At 49.5% G+C, this 18,862-nt stretch overlaps 1 protein-coding gene across 1 annotated transcript in view; it reads left to right on the forward strand.

Moving 5' to 3' along the window:
• Positions 1–18,862, forward strand: part of SLC6A12 (solute carrier family 6 member 12) — a 29,926-nt gene that overhangs the window by 10,255 nt on the left and 809 nt on the right. Inside the window, exons 6-13 of the mRNA XM_035898120.1 lie at positions 1,777–1,911; positions 3,678–3,781; positions 5,328–5,452; positions 5,747–5,859; positions 7,117–7,254; positions 8,687–8,789; positions 15,161–15,261; positions 16,318–16,488. Coding sequence (XP_035754013.1) covers positions 1,777–1,911; positions 3,678–3,781; positions 5,328–5,452; positions 5,747–5,859; positions 7,117–7,254; positions 8,687–8,789; positions 15,161–15,261; positions 16,318–16,488 — 990 coding nt within the window. The remainder of the gene's footprint in view (positions 1–1,776; positions 1,912–3,677; positions 3,782–5,327; positions 5,453–5,746; positions 5,860–7,116; positions 7,255–8,686; positions 8,790–15,160; positions 15,262–16,317; positions 16,489–18,862) is intronic.

Here is an 18,862-nt window from a genome sequence, read left to right on the forward strand (position 1 = left end):
CAGGGAGAGGGGATGCTCCACATTTTGTATCTTAAATCTTTGATGCTCCCTGGTTCGAATACCTTCACAAGAGGTATCATTCTGGCCTTGGGAGATCGGGTCTGAGAGGCTGCTTGATTTGCATGGAAGTGTAGTTAAGTCATCCCAGGCTCCCTTCAGCTCTCAGCCCTCTCTCCACCAAGTCTCTTCTTGCCCCGGCGCTGCCCCAGTGTGCAGAGCTTGCCTTGCAGGAGAAAGCTGAAGAAGTTCAGTCAGGCTGGTTGGGCTGATTGGGTTTGGCGAAGTCAGCCCAGACTGTGAGAGGAAAGAATGAGAGCAGGTCGTAGCTGGAATGGTTTTCATGGGACCACGGAAGATTTTTCCATCGCAAGTTTTAGACTACAGCTCTTACTTTTTACCACGTAGATGCTATGGACATGGTGCAGCGATACAGGGTGGGGTTTTCTGTCCCAAGACATACCACAGGCCAGACAGGCCAGTTGCCTTCTCTGCAGGTAGTTGTTTTGAGTTTTACAGGGGCACTGTCAAAAAAAATCAGCTCCTTCTTTATTTTTTCCTTACTGACTACCTATTAGGATAAGCAGTAGGGGTGTCCCAGGAATTCTGAGTGCCTAATTTTGGTTAATGGCCTCAGAGTAAACAGGATGTTGTGTTTGGCTGAGAGGCTGCTCTAATCAGATAACCCTGCCAGGCCCTGGTGTTTATGCTTCTGTGATTTAAGGACTCCAAACTTAAAGAAACAATAGCAAAAATAATTTCAAATAACTCCACAAAGACTCATTTTCTTTAAAAGCCTTTTTCTTTTATTCGTTTTGCCCACTCTTGTGCTCTTTCCGTGTTTCCTTTCCTTATGCATTCAGCTGATGTGTACAAATGTTCCCCAGAAGTGGTTTCTGAAGGTAGATTTTAGCATTCGTGCCAAAAGTGCTCGCATTCTCATTCAGCTGGGGAACAGCAAAAGTGCCACGTACTGTGACTTATTCAACCAATTATCACTAAGCAGAAAAAAAATGGCATTTTAGGCCCCTTGCTATGAATCCGTAAACAAGCCTTCCCATTATTTGGATGAATTTTAATAATGAATAAATGTTAGGAAGTTGCAACTTGCTCACGGATATTTTGCCAACAGAAAAAAAAATACATTACATTAGGCAATGGATTAGAGATGATTAATTCTACTGTAATACTTATTTACATCACACACAAGAAGTGAAAAGAAAGTTTTACAGAAATAATGGTCTACATTTTCTTTGAAGGCTTTGAGGTGCCCCCATTTTTTTACCTGCAAGCCCAGAGGCATTGAAGGGATGAGAGCGCCGCATGAGCACCCTTGGAAATGAGACCCCTCAGAGGTGTCTGAAATTGGGCAGCAAAAGTTGCTATTTAATTTGGAAAACCCTTGCTGGGAATAGGATCATTTTAATAACTCCTCATTAAAACTTAGTGACAGGAAAGATCTGGGTTTCTTCTGCAGCTCTAGAAAGATGAAGAGAACAGCTGGAGAGCAGGGAAATTACACTGACTGGAAAGAGAAAATAAAGCAGAGCAACCGGTGGCAGAGTCTTGGGTGAGGAACAAAATGTAGATTAACTAAATCACCGGTGAGACATAACCCTGATTAATTGCTTTCCCACCCCTCTTCCACACTAGCGGTAGCAGCTATAGCCAACAGCAGAGTCCAGGGACGTTTGCTGGGGTGGGAGCCCCTGCAGATGAGGTGAGATGATGCCTGCACCCCCTCCCCACTGACCTCCTCTTGTTTCCCTGCGCCCGCAGGTCGTTTACTTCACTGCCACCTTCCCATACGTGATGCTTATCATCCTGCTGGTGCGAGGAGTCACGCTGCCCGGTGCTGCCGAGGGGATCATCTTCTACCTGAAGCCGGACATTTCCAGGCTGGCAGACCCGCAGGTGGGTGGGGGTCAGGCAGGTGCTGGCCATGGGAAGGTTTCCCGTGCCCCGACCCTTGGGTCTGCTGGTAGCTGAGGATCTAGCTGTCTTCTCTGAAGGGAGACCGGCAAACCAGTGAGATCTCCTTAAAGGAGCTGAGGGGGGTCTCGTCCTCCTGCACAGCACAGCCTTTTTGCTCATGCATCTACAGCGCATGGATATATTAGGTCATTTCCACTCATGGGCTCAGCAAAACCAGAAGAGCATATGAAATATTCAGCATGTAACAGATAATTTTGCTGGGTCTCAAATGCAAATAATTAAGGAAGGGGGCCGGGGGAAATGGTCTACCACTTTTCATATTTTCTGGCCTGGTTAGCACTTAGTTTGGCTTCAGCAGGGCCCTCCCAGGGAGCGCAAGGGTCCCTGTGCTTGCAGAGACTGAGTGCATGCAGGTAATGTGGGCTGGGCAGCAGGTTCCCTTCACCCGTCCTGGGGGCTGGTCCCACTTGTTTGGGTCAAGCAGCTGGCCAAAGGGGAGCACGTCAGCCCCTGCCACCACTCTCTGGAGCTCATGGAAACCCCCCCTGAGAGGGGGATGCTGTGTACCCAGGCAGGGCAAGTCCGGAGGGGAGAGGGTGCAGCCAAACGCAGGACCCATAGGGTAGCCTGAGTTGGCAGGAGGCGAGCAGCACCCCTTGGGGGCTGCGCGGGGCAGGCAGCAGGATCCCTTCTTGGAGGATCCCCCCGGGGTGTCTGCTTGGGCACTTTTCTGTAGCAGCAGGTTGCTTCCCTTCCCCACTTGGGCTTGGCAACGCTGTGCGGGCTGCCTCCGCCATCCCAGGGAGGTGCTAAGGCAGACCCCCCCCTCCGCCCCCAGAAGGCCATTTAAATGATGCTGCTGCTCATTATTCCTCCGCTGAATCTTTTCATGGAGGCAGCCAAGCAATATGCTTAGCCCATAGTCTCAGCTTACCTCCAGCATCTTCCCAGATGGCCAAAGCCCCAACTGCTCCCAGACCAGCTGCCAAACACACTGTCTTCCCCCAAATGGCTTTCAGATGCAATTATGTGTTATCAATACAAAATCTGTGGTGTGCTGAATGCAAAGAGCCAGCTGAACATAAATGGCATTTTAATATCAAAATAAATAAAAGGGGGGTTACTGGGGCTGAGTGTGTTTTATTCATGGTCAGAGCTTATTCACTGAAAACTTCCCCATCTTCCACAGCCTGACTAAGGCTGCTGCAACCCAGCGTAGCAGGAGCGAGAGATCCTGCTACTGAGTTTAGACAGAACGTGGAGCTTTGGTGTAAAGTGGGATGTGTGCCCGTGCCTGAAGGGTTCCCAAGTACATGCCTATATCTGCGAGAGATCCGCATGAACTGAAGCAGCGATACCTGGGCTGGGATTTTTTTGAAGGCTGCCAAACTGCAGCTGCCTGGGTGTTTGCAGCTGGGGGCTGCTTAGAGGAAAAAAGAGTGAGTGGGAACACATGGACAAAGAGAGTAGGTGGGCTGTTTGCCTGCCTGCCTGATGACTCGAAGCTCAGGGCTTTCCCTGGGAGGGTGTGAAAATACAGTCCCCTCAGGAGCCTTTTCCTAGAGGACTTTCCATCCTTATAGCTCAATTTTCCCAGAGAGGTTTCTTGGTTTCTACATCCACTGAGTGCCTCTCCATCTCATACAGTTTATGCTGCAGTGATGAAGGGCTTGTGGCTAGACAGGGCATAGCCATTTGTTCATTTTGTTGCCAGGTCTGGAGACCACTGACCTTCTCTGTTTCAGGTCTGGATGGATGCAGGCACTCAGATCCTCTTCTCTTATGCCATTTGCCAGGGGTGCCTGACAGCTCTGGGCAGCTACAACAAATATACCAACAACTGTTACAGGTAAGAGGAGCCTGGATTCCTCACATCCTTCTGGAAATTTGCTCGGAGACAAACAGCACAGAGCTGCATTTCAGGCAAGCTCTGTCCCCAGGGGAGACCTTGGGTCGTGCTGCTTTGCCCACCAAGCTGCTCAGAGCATGGAAGCTGCAGAGGATGCAGTGTAGGGATGGAGAGTGGCCCGAGGGAACACAGGAGCTCCAGAAAAGGGCTTTAGTGGTGCTTGCCCATGTGAGTCAGCTTGGAAACAGAAGAGATTGAGGAGGAGGGGGAGGAATGAAAATGAAGAGAGTCTCCAGCCCCTGTGGAGGCACCATGGGCAATTTTGACAGGGTGAGTGAGCAGGGGTGGCATGGCCAGCTCTGCTGTCACTTGCTAGGCAGGGGAGAAGATACAAAGATGATGGCTGGGCCCCCTGTCTCCAGTGCTTTATTGCCGTCAGGGTAATGTACTGCCAATGGCATTTTGATCCCATCAAGAAAATTAATCAAGTCTGTCTGGCCTCCTCCTTGCCCTTGGATTACAGATCTATTTTATCCATGGCCTGCCATGGAGCTCAGTGAAGCCATCAGGACCATTTCTGACACCTTTCACAGAGCCCTGAGGAGTGGGAGCTTTGTTATTCCTTCATGTATTGCTCCGGCATGGATGGAAAAATGTAATGGTACTCTGGAGACATCAATCATCTCTCCTTTTCTTCCATTCTCCAGTATGTGCTGCCACGGCTGTTGGTCAGGCAATTAATACTTTCTCCTGGCTCTCCCGAAATGTAGCTGTCACCAACAGAGGGGTGTGCTGACGCCTTCCTCTAATGCCTTAGGTGCCTTGGAGTGGCAGCTTAGCTCTGGGTGGCCCAAATGTGCTGGGTGTCCGCACTGCCCCATTGCCGCAGATGCTGTGGGTCTGCTCTGGAGGCTGCCCCAGCAGCATCCCGGGGGTGTGGGGTTTCCAGCCCAGCCAGCTCAGACCCGTGCCCCATTTTGCAGGGAATAAGTGCACAAAAGTTTCAGGACAAGGAGCATGGTGTGCTCCCACCTCCATCTGAGCACAGTTAATAAAGGCAGTGTAGACACAACCTTTGTCAGCTGAGGATTTTTGTTAACCCATTAGTTTTACCAGACCTGCTGGACCTGTACATGTTCATGCTTTCAGATGTTCCTGTTTCTTGCCTATGTTTACTTTTGCAACCTCTTCCCTTTTCTAATCTGCCCTTTTCCTCATTTTCTCTTTGTTTTTCTTATTCCCTTGACTCCTGCCAACCTTTTTGTTGCCATGTCCCTACGTATATCATTGTGGCATCCTATTCACAAGCCACTGTCAGTGCCCCATGTCTCTCTTTGTGCCACCTGTAGTCCTATAGCTCTTGAACAGTGGGGTACAAGGTGGGTGGGATGATTTTTGGCTCTTTTCTGTTTTGAGTTTTTTACTTCTGAGGGAGTTCAAGAGCAGCATGGCTGTTCCTTGGCCCATGCTGTTCGGCTGGCACGATCCCAGCTGGACCCATTCTGCATTGGGAAACACCAATCTTTCTCTGGTCTCCTCCCTGCAGGGACTGCATCATGCTCTGCTTCCTGAACAGTGCCACCAGCTTCGTTGCTGGCTTTGCCATATTCTCTGTGCTGGGCTTCATGGCTCAAGAGCAGGGTGTACCCATAGCAGAAGTGGCCGAATCAGGTAGGTTTTTCCAGGAGACTTCAGAGCCAGCGCAAAACAGAAAGTCTAGGGGGGACACACACTTTTCTGAAGTGAAGCCTGGGATGTTATCTACATTCTCTATCACTGTGGGTGTCCGCAGTGAGGTCTGCAGGACCAGTGCTTCCCCATGTGGCTTTCAGCCCTGAGTGGGCAGGGAGCCGTGGTGGAGTGAGCTTTGAAGCAGCCTGTGAGCTCGGTCTGTGCTGCAGTGTGGTGGTGGTGGCAGGCAGCAGCATGGGGGGCACTTGTGGTCATCCTGCTGTCTGTTGGCAGGTCCTGGCCTGGCTTTCATAGCGTATCCAACGGCAGTGACGATGATGCCCGTGTCTCAGCTCTGGTCCTGCCTCTTCTTCCTCATGCTGATCTTCTTGGGACTGGACAGCCAGGTACCGCAAACACCCCCCCCTTGTCTAACGCCCAGGTGCCTCTCCCCACCCTGAGCCCTCCCCAGGGCCATGGGAAAGGATAAGGCGGTTATGTGCACACATGAGGTGGTGCTGATGGGAGGCTGGTGATTACATGTGCTGGCATCTCTGTTTGGCATCCTTCTCCCTGTGTGTATGTGAGAGCGTCCCAGCTCCATCCCCTCCTACCTCTGTGCCAGCACCGAAGCCCTGCACGCTGCAGAGTGAGGCCCGGTACAGAGCAACGCGGGCTGGGAAGGGGAATGGGGCCGTTTTCTTGCAGCTGCATTTCACCAGAGCAATCCCCGTGTGCTCTCCTCGCTGGTATGCCCATCTCTTACCCTCCCATACCCCTGTTACGCCAGGAGCAAAACCCAGCAGAGCACCCTGAAAAGTGCAGTGTGCAACCCTGGCAAGGCAGCACGAGGGGAGCAGGGGGTGTCCCAGGGCGCCTGCTGGGCAGGGTGCTCTGCTCAGGCTCCGCTTTCCGGCACCTCAGCCCCTGTGGCCTGGAGAACGTGGTCTCTTTCCTCTGTTTCTCTGGATCAAGGTCCCCTCCTGCTCCATCTCACTTACAGCTCTGCTTCATCCTGGCTGGGCTGTCCCAGCCGTGACTGATGTTCTCTTATGTATCCCATGGGTGACGTATGCTGCAGGACCGAGAGCCATGCAGAGATGAGCAAGCGTCCTGCCCTGCAGTCAGCCCTGAAAGCCAGCAACTTGCCCATGGGACCTCCGGCTCCCCGCTCTACTGGGTTGTCCCAGGCAGCTGTGGCACCTCTTGCAGCCAGTCCTGCTTGGTGTCAGGGTTGAGCCGTGCCCTCGCAGTCACTTGGCTCCCCTTAGCTTCACAGGGTTCCTTGTGCCATCTCAGGTGCTTCCTCAGCCTGCTCGAGGGGCTCAGTCTGCCCCCTGCCTCCCCATCCCTCGGTTGTTCCTGCTGTGCAGCATCATGCTCTGTTGGGTTTGAGGCAATTCATCGCACATCTCACAGTTCATCCTCCCAACGTGGGTCTGTACTTTGGTCTGCAGCTCCGGAGGAGACCTCACTGATCTACTGAGCTGTGTCTGTGTCCCTCGCAGTTGCAGCTGGCCCTCGGTGGAAGCAAGATGGGCAAAAAGAGAAAAACAAACAAACAAACAAGATTTGGGTGGCTGGAGGACAAAAAGGACAGTGAGAGGGAATGTGTGCCTGGGGAAGGAGAGGCACTGCTTTTTCTAACCTATCGTCTTCTGCAGTTCGTCTGTGTGGAAAGCATGGTGACAGCTCTTATTGACATGTTCCCGGGAGTGTTTCGGAAGAAAGGGCGTCGGGAGCTGCTGATCCTGGCCATTGCAGTCATATGCTACCTTCTGGGCTTATTGCTGGTCACTGAGGTAAGAAAGGAGTAGCTGGGGTACAGCCGAGCACCAGGAACCCTGCTAGGCTGCTCTGGAGCAGTGGGTAGAGACAGCAAGTTCGTGTTTGATGCTGTTAATTATCCTTCATTTCTAATGCATTAGATGGTGCCTCTCACAGACGGTGCTGCTTTTACCCTGCGTGATGCTAGTGTACTCGCTGCATAACTGAGCCCTCCAGAGAGACGGTCCCGCAGCCCAGAGAGGCTGCCTGCCATACAGCTTTGTGCAAATACCAGGCCTGGTGGCTAAAACAAGCTGAGCTGCACAAGCCGAAGCTCTTCGAAGGGCAGCGATCATTTTCTGGCTGCTTTCCACAAGAAGCAGAGCAGTGGGAGGGAAGACTGGGGGGAATGGCTGCACTGTAACCCTGCCTGAGTCAGTGGGGAGCTCGTGATCCCTGGGAGCAGAAGCAGCAGAGCTGTGTCGGTGCGATGCTATGCACCCAGTGTTTGCCCGGCTCTGCAGCTAACAGCCAAGCACCTCTTCTTGCACAGTGGTGTGCTGTGCGTGCACACTGCGTACTTTGGTGGGGGTCTTAGCACTCCTCTGTGTTGCCTCCGTGTGCTATGTAGCGACAGCTAATTCCTGCTAAACCTCTTAGGCACTGCTGAATGATCCTCCAACAGGATCCCACCTAAGGATTTGCTGAAGGCAGCTCCAAATGTGATCGAGAGCTTTGAGTGAACCTGCGTTAAGGGTTCCCATGGCTTTTGCATGCCCCCTTGCATGGAGGCATCTACTCCCATCATTGCAGGATGTCAGCTCATACGTGCTGGGATGAAGGGGTAACTGCTATGCTACTCTGGCAGCATCTAGAGCCCTTCAGCACTATTTGAAAGCATCTTCTTGACTTGTATTGGATGGGGCTTTCTCTTTGAGAAAACACAGGAAAGTATGAGAGGGGAGTCATCCACTGACCTGTGGAAGTGGCTGATGGCAACTCTGCAGGGCTCAGCTCAAAGGCAGAGGCAGCAGGGAAGCCACATGCCTCTGCCATTGCAGGGCTTGGACTTAAGTGATGTGTAAAGATGGATGCAGCTAAAATGAGGTATCCGAATGTCCTGATCCTCAAGATCAGCACTTTCTTGGGCGCAGAATTCTGCACTGCTACATGGTATTTTGAAATGATGCTGGGAACTCGCTAACTGGTTTAAGCAAACCTATTCCTGCTCCTGTGACATAGAAACCAGCCTAGCCCAGCAGTATCATAAAATGGGCATGAAAAGCTCTCCTGCCACCAGGCCTGGCTGTGGTTTTGGGACAGAGTGGCGGCAACCCCAAGAGAAAGCTCTTCTCCTTCTCCCACCTGCTCTAGGTGCAGTGTTTCCGTGGCTCTTCTGCTTGCCTCAGTCATTTTTTTCCCTCACATGGAACAGTCTTGCCATGACGGTCTTTACCTCTTCACCAGGGTGGGATGTACATCTTCCAGCTCTTTGACTACTATGCTGCCAGCGGCACGTGCCTGCTCTTCCTGGCCATTTTTGAAGTCATCTGTATAGGATGGGTGTATGGTAAGTGGAGGACAAAAACCTGTGTTGCTCTTTCTCAAGGCAAGGATGGGGGGTTAAGAAGTGGGAGTGGATGGAAAAGATCCTTAGGGGGCAAAGAAATGCTGTAATTACCCTCTTTCTTGTCTGGTTTCCACTGTGTTTGCTTGCAATGTTTCTCAGTTGCTCCACATTTAGAGTAGGAATGGTTTTTCCCTCTCTGAAGGTTCTTCACGTTGAACTACCTTGCTGCTCTTTCCATCTGCCCTTTGAATTAGAAAAGCAGCTAGAGAGGAGGGAGTGCTGTTCTTTGGCCTCTGTTACTGTCTGCTTACATCGTGCCGTTAGTTTAGTCCTGCCAGTTAATTTAATACAAAATGCTGGGATGCAGACTTGCCGGGTGCCACTTCTGCGATGATACACGCTGTCTGCATGGGCTGTGACAGCACTCCTAAAAAAGATGGGAGGGACTGCTTTGGCTCTCAGAGAAGTCTGTAACTAAACTACTCAGCAGCAGGGTTAAACTGAGCTCCACGAACTAGCAGAAGGAAACCAACTGCTTGTTAATCCGTGCAGTAAGAAGAGCATCCTGTGATATCCTATGGCAGATCTCTTCCCTGCTGAATGGTGCCTGAGCACAGAGGCTGCAGTTCATCTCCCTGAGGCTCGCATTGAGGCTGCTGGTTTCCAGGCAAAGGCTCTGGTTGTGTGTGATGCAGAGTAGCTCTCTCTCATGGAGCTACAGGAGCTCAATACCTGTAAGGATCGTGCAAAGCTATAGTAGGTACCAGCTTAGACCAGGTCCTCAACACCCCACAGTCAGGCATCAGCTGGTTCCTAGCTACGCCAGGCACTGTGGCCATCCTAACCTAAGGAAAGGATTGCGGGCATGAGCATCATGTTGTGTCTCTTTCCATGGCCAGGAGCGGATGCTCAGGAAGGGATATAGTAGCAGAAAGGTTAGCAATGATACTTTCTGTGAATATTCTTCCAGCTTCTAACAACTTATTATAGAACCATAGAATGGTTTGGGTTGGAAGGGACATTTGAAGATCATCTAGTCCACCCCCCCTTCCATGGGCATGGGCATCTTTCATTAAATTGGGTTGCTCAAAGCCCTGTGCAACCTAACCTTGAACACTTGCAATGATGATGCATCCACAACTTCTCCAGGGCAACCTGTTCCAGTCTCTCACCACCCTCATAATAAAAAATGTCTTCCTTATATCCAATCTAAATCTTCCCTCTTCCAGTTTAAAACTGTTGCCCCTTGTCCTGTCACTACAAGCCCTAGTAAAAAGTCTTTCTCTGTCTTTCTCACAAGCCTCCTTTATATATCGAAAGGATGGAACAGAGTCTCCCCACCAGCCTTCTTTTCTCCAGGCTGAACAACCCCAACTCTCTCAGCCTTTCTTCACAGGACAGGCGTTCCAGCTCTCTGATCGTTGTCATGGCCCTCCTCTGGACCCGATCCAACAGGTGCATGCCTTTCTTGTGCTGGGGGCCCTGGAGCCAGATGTAACACTTGGCTTGTTGTCCAGAGATTTCCAGAGCTGGAAGCAAAATCTATTTATTTCTCTTCTGTTAGTTTTTCCACTTGACTTAGGTCAGTATTTATCATCCACAAAATGCTGCAGCAAGGAGCTCCATGGCTGGTCAGGTGTTGTGTCGCTCTCTTTTCTGTGTTTTGAATCTGCCACCTGCTCATTTCGTTTGGTGCTGCCTTTGCCTTATTTTAGAGGAGAGAGTGAGCAGTCAGTCCCTGTGCACTCTCTTTGTGCCTACAGTTTTACAGAGGTTGCATTGGCTGCACTGCAGTTGCTGATGAAGGGGTTATCAGTTTCTCTCAACGCTTTATGTACAGCAGGAGCCAATTGCTAGTCTGGATGGACTCCTCTGTTACTGAAATGGTAGCAGGTCCAGCTGCTTGGGCTTGACCTCCAGGGAATGCAGGATAAGCAGATCTGGAAGAGAGATTTATCTTAGAGAGATGTCCTGCAAGGGAAGCTCACCTGAGTGCTTGCAATACCAGACCACGGCCAGATTTTAATTTGGAGTTGCCTTCTACCCAGTCTCTGTGGGATTTACAGGGAAATGGAAATTCCCATCCATCCGTGATGGGGCTTCATCATCACCACGCTCAGTTACATTCAACTGAATTATGCTTTAATGTATAGAATCCCCCTGCCATTTTTACGGTCACAGAGGCCACATGGCTTTTTCCGACGACCCATGGAGAGGAGCAACGGCAGACGATGAGCAGCAGGAGAGGTGATGCTGCCCCAGCAGCCTGGAAGGGGGATGGAGCAGCTGGGGACTGAGGAATGGCCCTTTCCCTCACCACCATGGGCTCATTTGCCACACTCCACAGAGTGGAATTTTATCCTCTTGATGTTCTGTTTTCCATCCATTGGGCTGATTCTGGTCAAAAATGTAGTCAGAGGGCCAAGGTGAGGCATCATAGTGGGAAAAAGAGGTGCCTGGTGCCAATTAATGTTTTTTTTTCCCCAGCCTCAGAATTGGCAGGGCTGAGCCTCTTGCTTACACTGTGAAGAATTACAGCATTTTTGCTAACACAAATATGCGTTCCGAGTTTCCCCTCTCTCGGCGCATACGCCAACCACCCACCACTTGGCAGCTTCCCTCTGCTGCCAGGCAGCTGCTCTCGCAAAGATCCAAGGATTTCCTTGCGTACTGCTCTCTGCCTGCGAAAGGATCGCGCCGCGTCAGACCTGCTGATCACCTTCCCTAGAGGGGAGTGCTGAAGGGGTTTTGAGTTGTTTTTTCCCCCCTTCTCCTCGCTCCCTTCCACTTCGGAGCAGGCAGCCCTCATATGAGCAGGCATGGGTTTTGAGCACTGGGATTCACAACATGATGCCACCGAAACGTGCTGCAGGGAGGATATTTTCCAGGCAGTCACAGCATGCACATTAAGATTAGCTGTTCCAGGAGAAAGCGAGTGCCTCCATCGCTACGGGAGAGCCGGGGCTGAAACCATTAGGACTGTTTACAAAGCTAAAGCAAACTGATGCCAGCGGGTACCTGTGGGTGGTCCTAGGGTGAACCCGTGTTGTGCTCGTATAAATCTTTCTCTCGCTCTCTTGCTCGCATGCGGCGTGGCTACCAGAACCGGCAGCATCCTTCTGCCTGGATCCTGCCTGTCGGGCTTGCTCTGGCTGTGTGTGCTTTATCCTCTCAGATGCACCAGTTTCACCGGCTTCAGGCAATCTCACGTGCTTATTTATGGACCATAAGGGGCCTGCTCTGTGCAGCTGGTACCCCAAAGGTACGCGCTTGTTGCAGCATCGCAACGCCTCTGCTGCTGGCATTCCGCACAGGTTTGGCGCAGGTGTGGATGCTGCAGGTTTGAGACAGAGACAAGCTTAGCACTGTGGCACAGAGCTGGGGTCATCACCCGCTGAAATCCTGTGGACGAGATTTGATATAGAGGAATGCAAACACATGCAGCTTGGGAGAAAAGATTTTAAAGGGAGGGATTTTTCATAGATTCCAAACTGGCAGTTCTGTGAAACCCACAGTTTCTGGATATTGCAAAAAAAAAAAAAACATTTTTGTCCCTTTCAGTTTGGGTATCACTTGTATATAGCAGTTGTTATAAGCTACGTAAAATGAGAAGGGCTCCGTAAGGACAAGGCATAAGGTTGTAAGCAAATCTCTAGTTGGGAGCACGTAAAATTTATTCCCACACATTTACGTAGCAGAGTTAAAGGATTTGTCAGAAAAGCATGCAGTAGCTTTGAAGGTACATGGGATCGATCGGCACAAAAGAAAAGTGATACCACCAGCATGCGTGGGTAAGTGCCCCGTGCCTGTGTACCGTTCTTCCTTGTCTTGGGATATTGGGGATAACAGCAAACATCTTTGCTCATTCCAACAAAAATCTCTTTGGGGAAATCTTTATGGTTTTCTCTGCAGCAGCTTTATCTAATCCTTCTAATGTGCTGGGAAGGAAGGGGCACTGCGTGCATCCTCCAGCTTCTAATTTGCTCAAAAAGCCAACGCTGAGTGATTGAACTGGTGACTTCTTAAGCTTGATTACTCTTTCATCTGCCCACGAAACGTAGACCATGTTAAAACCTGTTCATATACTCTCTGAAGCCGTTCACGTCAGTTCCCACTGTGTTTCATCACATCGCCTACCGACTGCCACAACGGCTGTGGAAATGCAGGACCTGATGGTTGCTCTACAGAGCATAGGGATAAGGACAAGCAGAGGCACACCGTAACTAACGACCTAAGGTCTTTTGGGTTGTTTTCTTGGTGGAGGATGGATGTCTGTTTTGTCTTTATTTTTGTTTGGCAACTTTGTATTTCTTCAGTTGCTATGTCTCTTCCGCTAGATCTGAGATCCGAATTTGCAGTGAAATCTTGGCTTCCACAAAGCTGTATTATGAATTAATTTATCCGTCATATGTCTGACATCAACAGTGTGTTTCTGTGGAAACGCTGTATGGTATAAGGGACTGCGCTATGCTCATATTCTAAACTGCAAGTCCCATCATTTCTCTCTCTCCTTTTTTTCTCACCCTGTGGAAGATTTTGGCTTTTTGGCAAAATATATTTTTGTATACCGTCTCCCTTTCATCCCCAGTATATTTTCAGAAATGCTATCTGAAGCCTCATGATATTTACAGCTTGGAAGTTTTAGGTTCTGTTCTCTGGTGTAGGCTGGGCTCCCACACAAGGCTCCGCATCCCCTGATATGCCACAGCTTGTTGTCTTTGCTTGAGGCTACTTGTTAACTTGCCAGCTCAAGATGGGAACCATGAGGTGTTCAAAGAACCTGCCCTCCACAGTCTAAATATTTCAAAAAGCTGGGTTTAAAAGAGCTTTCCTGCAAACATTAGTCATGGGATAAAGAAAATAATGCAAAGAATTAAAAAAAAAGAAAAAGTAAAGCACACATAATGTGCTTTTGTAGAGCTCGTATGTTTATTTAAAGGAAACATAATATGGTAATTTAATTGTAAGACATAAAAACCATAAACCAAAATAAAACTTGCCAAACCCCAAACGATCGCAAGTGTGGCCTCTAGGCATATATTTTGCCCAGCCTTCTGGTGTTAAGATGCAAAGAAGCAAGGTCTCATCATGCTTGCGGGTGAGAACTGTGGCATGACTGGAGTTAACAGCAGGATGAACACCCCTAAAGGCAGAGCCTTTCTTTATTAGCCAAGCACTGTGATTAAACTTCAGTAAGACAAATGCGGTATTATTTCATCCCAGAGGTGCTTAATTGGTAACCCTTTCTATGGACAGTCTAGCTCCATTTTTTTTGTCCAATATTATTACTCTCTTCTACCTGAGGCAGTCTGATATAGTACCTCTGGTTAGCTCTAGTTAGCAAGAAGTTAGGGCATCTTATGGATGACTTATTGATACTTCTTCATTTTACATCTCCTTTTGGACAACAGTAGGCTCTTGTTCCGCAAAGACATCTTAGAGCTTACTACAAGGTCTGCTGAAGTCCATCTGCATTACGCTGTCTCCTCTATATACCATTGCATACATTTCCTCTTTGTGCTTTGGGTTGGGAAGAGTCAATGGATAGGGTCTGGCCAGCGGCAGGACTTTTAGATGCTCTTAAGAGGTATATTCCGCTTTGGCGCACTGTGAGATTCAGGTGGGTCCCACATACTGTGAACAACATAATCTAGTAAGTGAAACTCATGAGAGTTTCATGAGATCAGGCACCCACAGGACAGGTCCCATTGGACAGCACAGCAGCACTTGCAGATGGAAGATTTCCTTTCCAGCAGAGTTTGGATTGTCAGGTCTTCTGGGTTTATGCCAAAAATAAAATATTCTGTGGAAAGCAGGCTCCTGATGACAAGGGAAATGCCCAGTTCAGTGGGGATTCTTGACATAACTCCCCTGGTGTGCCAATCTGGTTACAAAGAGAGGGGTTTGTTTGGTCTCCCCTACTCTCTTTCTTCCTTTTAGCACTCTTGGCTCATGCAATCCCATGTGCTCAACCTGAAAGAGCTTTCCCTTTCTGACTTATACACCAGGCCCCCCGCTTTGCCTTGTGCCGGTCCTGACCAGCTCTTAGTGGCACATGGGCTGCATCCTCTCACTTAGAGCTGCTGCTGTCTGAGGGACAGGGCATTTCTTCTGTCAAGCTTTCTGATAACCTATGGCTGAAGTTAAAAACCTCCATCTGTATTTAGCCACAGATGGGCCTTCTCAATGCTGGAAGAGCCTGTTACTGTACTATAGTACTATAGTCTGTTGCTACACTATTAGGATAGCCATGTCATTGCTGGGAGTAAGCTCTGAGGATAAAGAAAGTTGGGATCTGATGTGAATAGTGGTCAAAGGCAACAACAATGATCTGACCTCTGACTTTGCCTCTGTGCTGGCTGGTGGCCAAGGTGCCAACCGCTTCTACGACAACATTGAGGACATGATTGGTTTCCGGCCATGGCCCTTGATCAAGATATGCTGGCTGGGGTTCACCCCCAGCCTGTGCTTGGTAAGTGCAGTTATGACAACATGGCATATTATTCTGGGTCCTGGGGTTCTCAGTAGGAAAGGCTGATTTTTCTTCAAGGTGCTGCTGTAATTTTTTCAAACTGCTACGCAGTAGCAAAAGCTTGTCCATATCTGAGGCAGCAATTTATTTCCTTTGTAAAGCCTTACCTTTTGCCTGGAAAATTAATTGAGCCTGAAAAGCCACTTGTTTACTGTGAAGGCAAAGGGAAATTTATCCTCAAAATCTGGAGAGGTTTGGTCAAATTACTTTTGAATGGAAGACCAGTGAGAATTACCCTGTTCTGGAACACTTGCTTCACCCTGTGTTCCTGTGACCTCCTGTGGTTCAGAAATATCTTTCCATGGCTATTTGCTTTCTATGTTGCTAAATTTCTTTTAAAAATTCTGTGACAACTGTGTTTAAAGAAAATGCACTCTAAGTCATTGGGTTCTTGCCTGTTTTGAGTTTATGTCCAGTCTTGCTCCACTGACTTTGACATGATTTCTGACCCAAATTCTGCTCCTGCATCTGATGTTCAGAGTCGGTTTCTTTGACCTCAGTAGGAACACAGATGGGATCTATAGCCACAGCTTACGAAAGATTTCTAGCCCTTTGTCCTTGGGCTCCAGCAGGAGCTGAATATCAGGGAAATTTTCAAGGCAATCCTGTTCCATCCCAGATCATCTGAGAGCCCTGTGGGTAGAGAGCCCTGAGAGGGGTAAATCTGTGCCCGCATGGTACTTCTGGAGGGCTTCTGCCAGGGACAACAACAGTTCCTGACTTTGATATGAATAAATGGCTGTCTCAACATTGCTGGACGCTCAAAGCTGCTGCCAACTTTGCTTAGGTTGAACCCTTATGAAGTCTGAAGGCTTTACACTGCAGAGAAGCCTGGCCCTGGCTCTGAGATAACTCCTTGTGTGGTCAGCGTGCACCAAGCTCTGCCTCGCTGCAGCTAGTAAGGTCCATGCTAGCTCGTGCAAGACATCATGCTCATGACTGCCTGGCTTTGCTGCTCCCTTCATTCTGGCTATGTCTGTGTCTTCTGTTCCTCAGGCCGTCTTCCTGTTTTCCCTGATCAAGTACACACCCTTGAAATACAACAACACTTATGTGTACCCACCCTGGGGCTACGTGGTGGGCTGGCTGATGGCACTCTCCTCCATGGTCTGCATTCCTCTCTACGCCATCATCATCCTCCTGAAAACCAAAGGATCCCTGAAGCAGGTACTGGGATTGTGGTCACTGGGCAAGTTGCTGCTGGTTCCCTGAGATGACTCATGGGAAGGGCCTCAGGGAAGATGTACGTGGCACATTTCTCCTCTGAGAAGGCAAGGGGGGTGAGAATGGCCCTTCCCCAGAATGCCCTGTAGCTCTTGCTGGCAGTTTGGAGGGCTTGGAGAGTCTCAGCACAGCTTCTAGGGTGATCATCAAATGTCTGGAGGCTCCCATGAGACGCTGCACCACCATACTCAGTGCAATATGTAGACATATGCAGAGCATTTCTAATGCTGGCTCCACTGGATGGCAGAGGACCCCTTCAGTGTGGGCAACCTGAGGCCACCAGCTGATTCATTTGGTTTATGATTCAGGTGGTCCTGCTGGCCGTGTAAGTAAAGATGGCATGTCACCACCTTTGCCTTCTCCTTCGTTACTGGCTAATGGCAGTGCAAACCAGCTGCAAAACCAGGATCTGTTTTGCCTTTACTTCTCGTCCCTTACCCTGTTCCCCTTTCAGTCCTGGGTCAGGACCATGTTATTTTTCTCTGAAGAAATGACATGTGGCTATTAAAGAGGACATGCTCACAGAACTGTAAAGGCCTAGCCCTGTGCCATGCCCAAGCCTGTCCTCTTTCACTGCAGACACCTTGTCCTAGGAAGAAGTGTGCCTAGAAAGATGGTGTCATAGAGATGACACCCCACCTGACTCATGAAGAAAGAACCTGAGTGATGCACAGCATCTATGCATTTCTGCACAATTTCTCTTCTAGTCCTCCCCCATCCTGATTGACTGTAGGCTCATCTGCAGCTGGTTGGGGTGGGGAGTGGGTGAAGAGGGGACAGGAGCATAGCATCCCTGTGGCTGTGGTGTAGGTGTGACAGTCACATTTTGGGGTCATGGGGAGGAGGAACCTGCACTTCCAGCAGAGCCAGGGCAGGGTGCCTCACTGGCTCCGTTGCCTCAGGGAAGGTGCCCATGGGGGTCCTTTTTTGCTGTCTAGGAGATGTGACTTAATACAGAGTGACAGAAGTTGTGGCAGAGCTGGCTAATGCCCATCTCAGGCTCAGGAGAAGATACAGTGCAATACCCAGACAGGAATGGTAGCGATAGAAAGTCTTCAGTGACATGGTGAGAGGGGCACAAGCCATGCAGGCAGGGAGGTGGAGGTGAAGAAGTACGATGCCATGAAATAGTTCCTGTTGAGCTGGCTTTGGCCCTCAGGCTTCAGGGTTGCTGTTGGTGGCCATGAAGAGATTACAATGTTGGGAGGGAGCTGGGAGCTGTACACCTCCCAGTATGAGGAACGCCAGGTGAATCTTGTGCCAAGGCACTGTGAGATGATTTGCTCCCAGTTCAGACCTCAATTCCTGCCTCTTACAGCCCTCTTCTGGGCTCTGGGCCATTGAGTAGTAACACATCCTTCCTTTTCCATGGCTGGTTTGAAGAGTTTGACTGGGTGGCTGACAAGACATCTGAATCCCTGCAGCTCAGAGGTTTCATATCTCTAAATAGAGCTGTCAGGGAAGGACTTGGACTTGGAGCTGTCAGGGAAGTAATTGTCCGAATGTTCTGCCTGCTAAGCAAGCAGCGTTTCTCACCTGTTGCAAAGTGCTTTGAGCCTTTGGACTGAAATGTGCTGTGAATAGTGTTAATGCTTATTTTACAGCACATCCGAGGAATTGATTTGGCCAATTTCAGACTGAGGGTTTTTCTATTTGTCCTGGTTTAGACGATATTAGTTGTAATTTCCAGGGAGTTCTCAGTTATATTAGCATGAAGAAACTTCCAAGGATGTGGTTTAGGCATGTAGGAAGGAATCGGCTGCGAAGTCCGGGTTAATTCAGGGGAGAATCAAAGCCAACCACACGATACCTCCTGGAATAGTTGCTCGGGTTGTGAAAACAGGTTTTCTCAAAATATATCCATTCCCTTTCTCCAGTCACAACCCAGAAATGTACTGAATTAATTTCCTGACACAAATGCTTCCAGGAACAGTGCCTTTCAACTGAATACTGCAAACCATTCACTGAAAGCAAGTTTCTAATTGGTAATTATGATCAGTCACTGGGAGGACCTGATTCCTCTCGTTGCGCTTGACTGACCAGGAAACACAAATGTTGTTTCCTAATGTGTCTGATTTAAGACAGCTCAAGCTCCAAAGACTGAAAACTCGCAATGAACTGCTCCCAGAGCAGCTGTGGGCCAAGGCCGGTTTCAGAAGCCGTGGGGCCAAATACTTTTGAACAAATGAGCAAAATCCGGGGTTCTGGCAGGCACTCCATAAGGAGTGGAAGCACTGGCATGGATCCAGCGAGTCGCGGGGATGAATTGCGTGCGCTGCTTGCGATGCGCTCTGCAAGGCAGGAGCGTGCACGGGCC

This window comes from Egretta garzetta, unplaced genomic scaffold (assembly GCF_000687185.1).
Source record: "Egretta garzetta isolate BGI_Z169 unplaced genomic scaffold, ASM68718v1 scaffold427, whole genome shotgun sequence".
Lineage (NCBI taxonomy): Eukaryota > Metazoa > Chordata > Aves > Pelecaniformes > Ardeidae > Egretta > Egretta garzetta.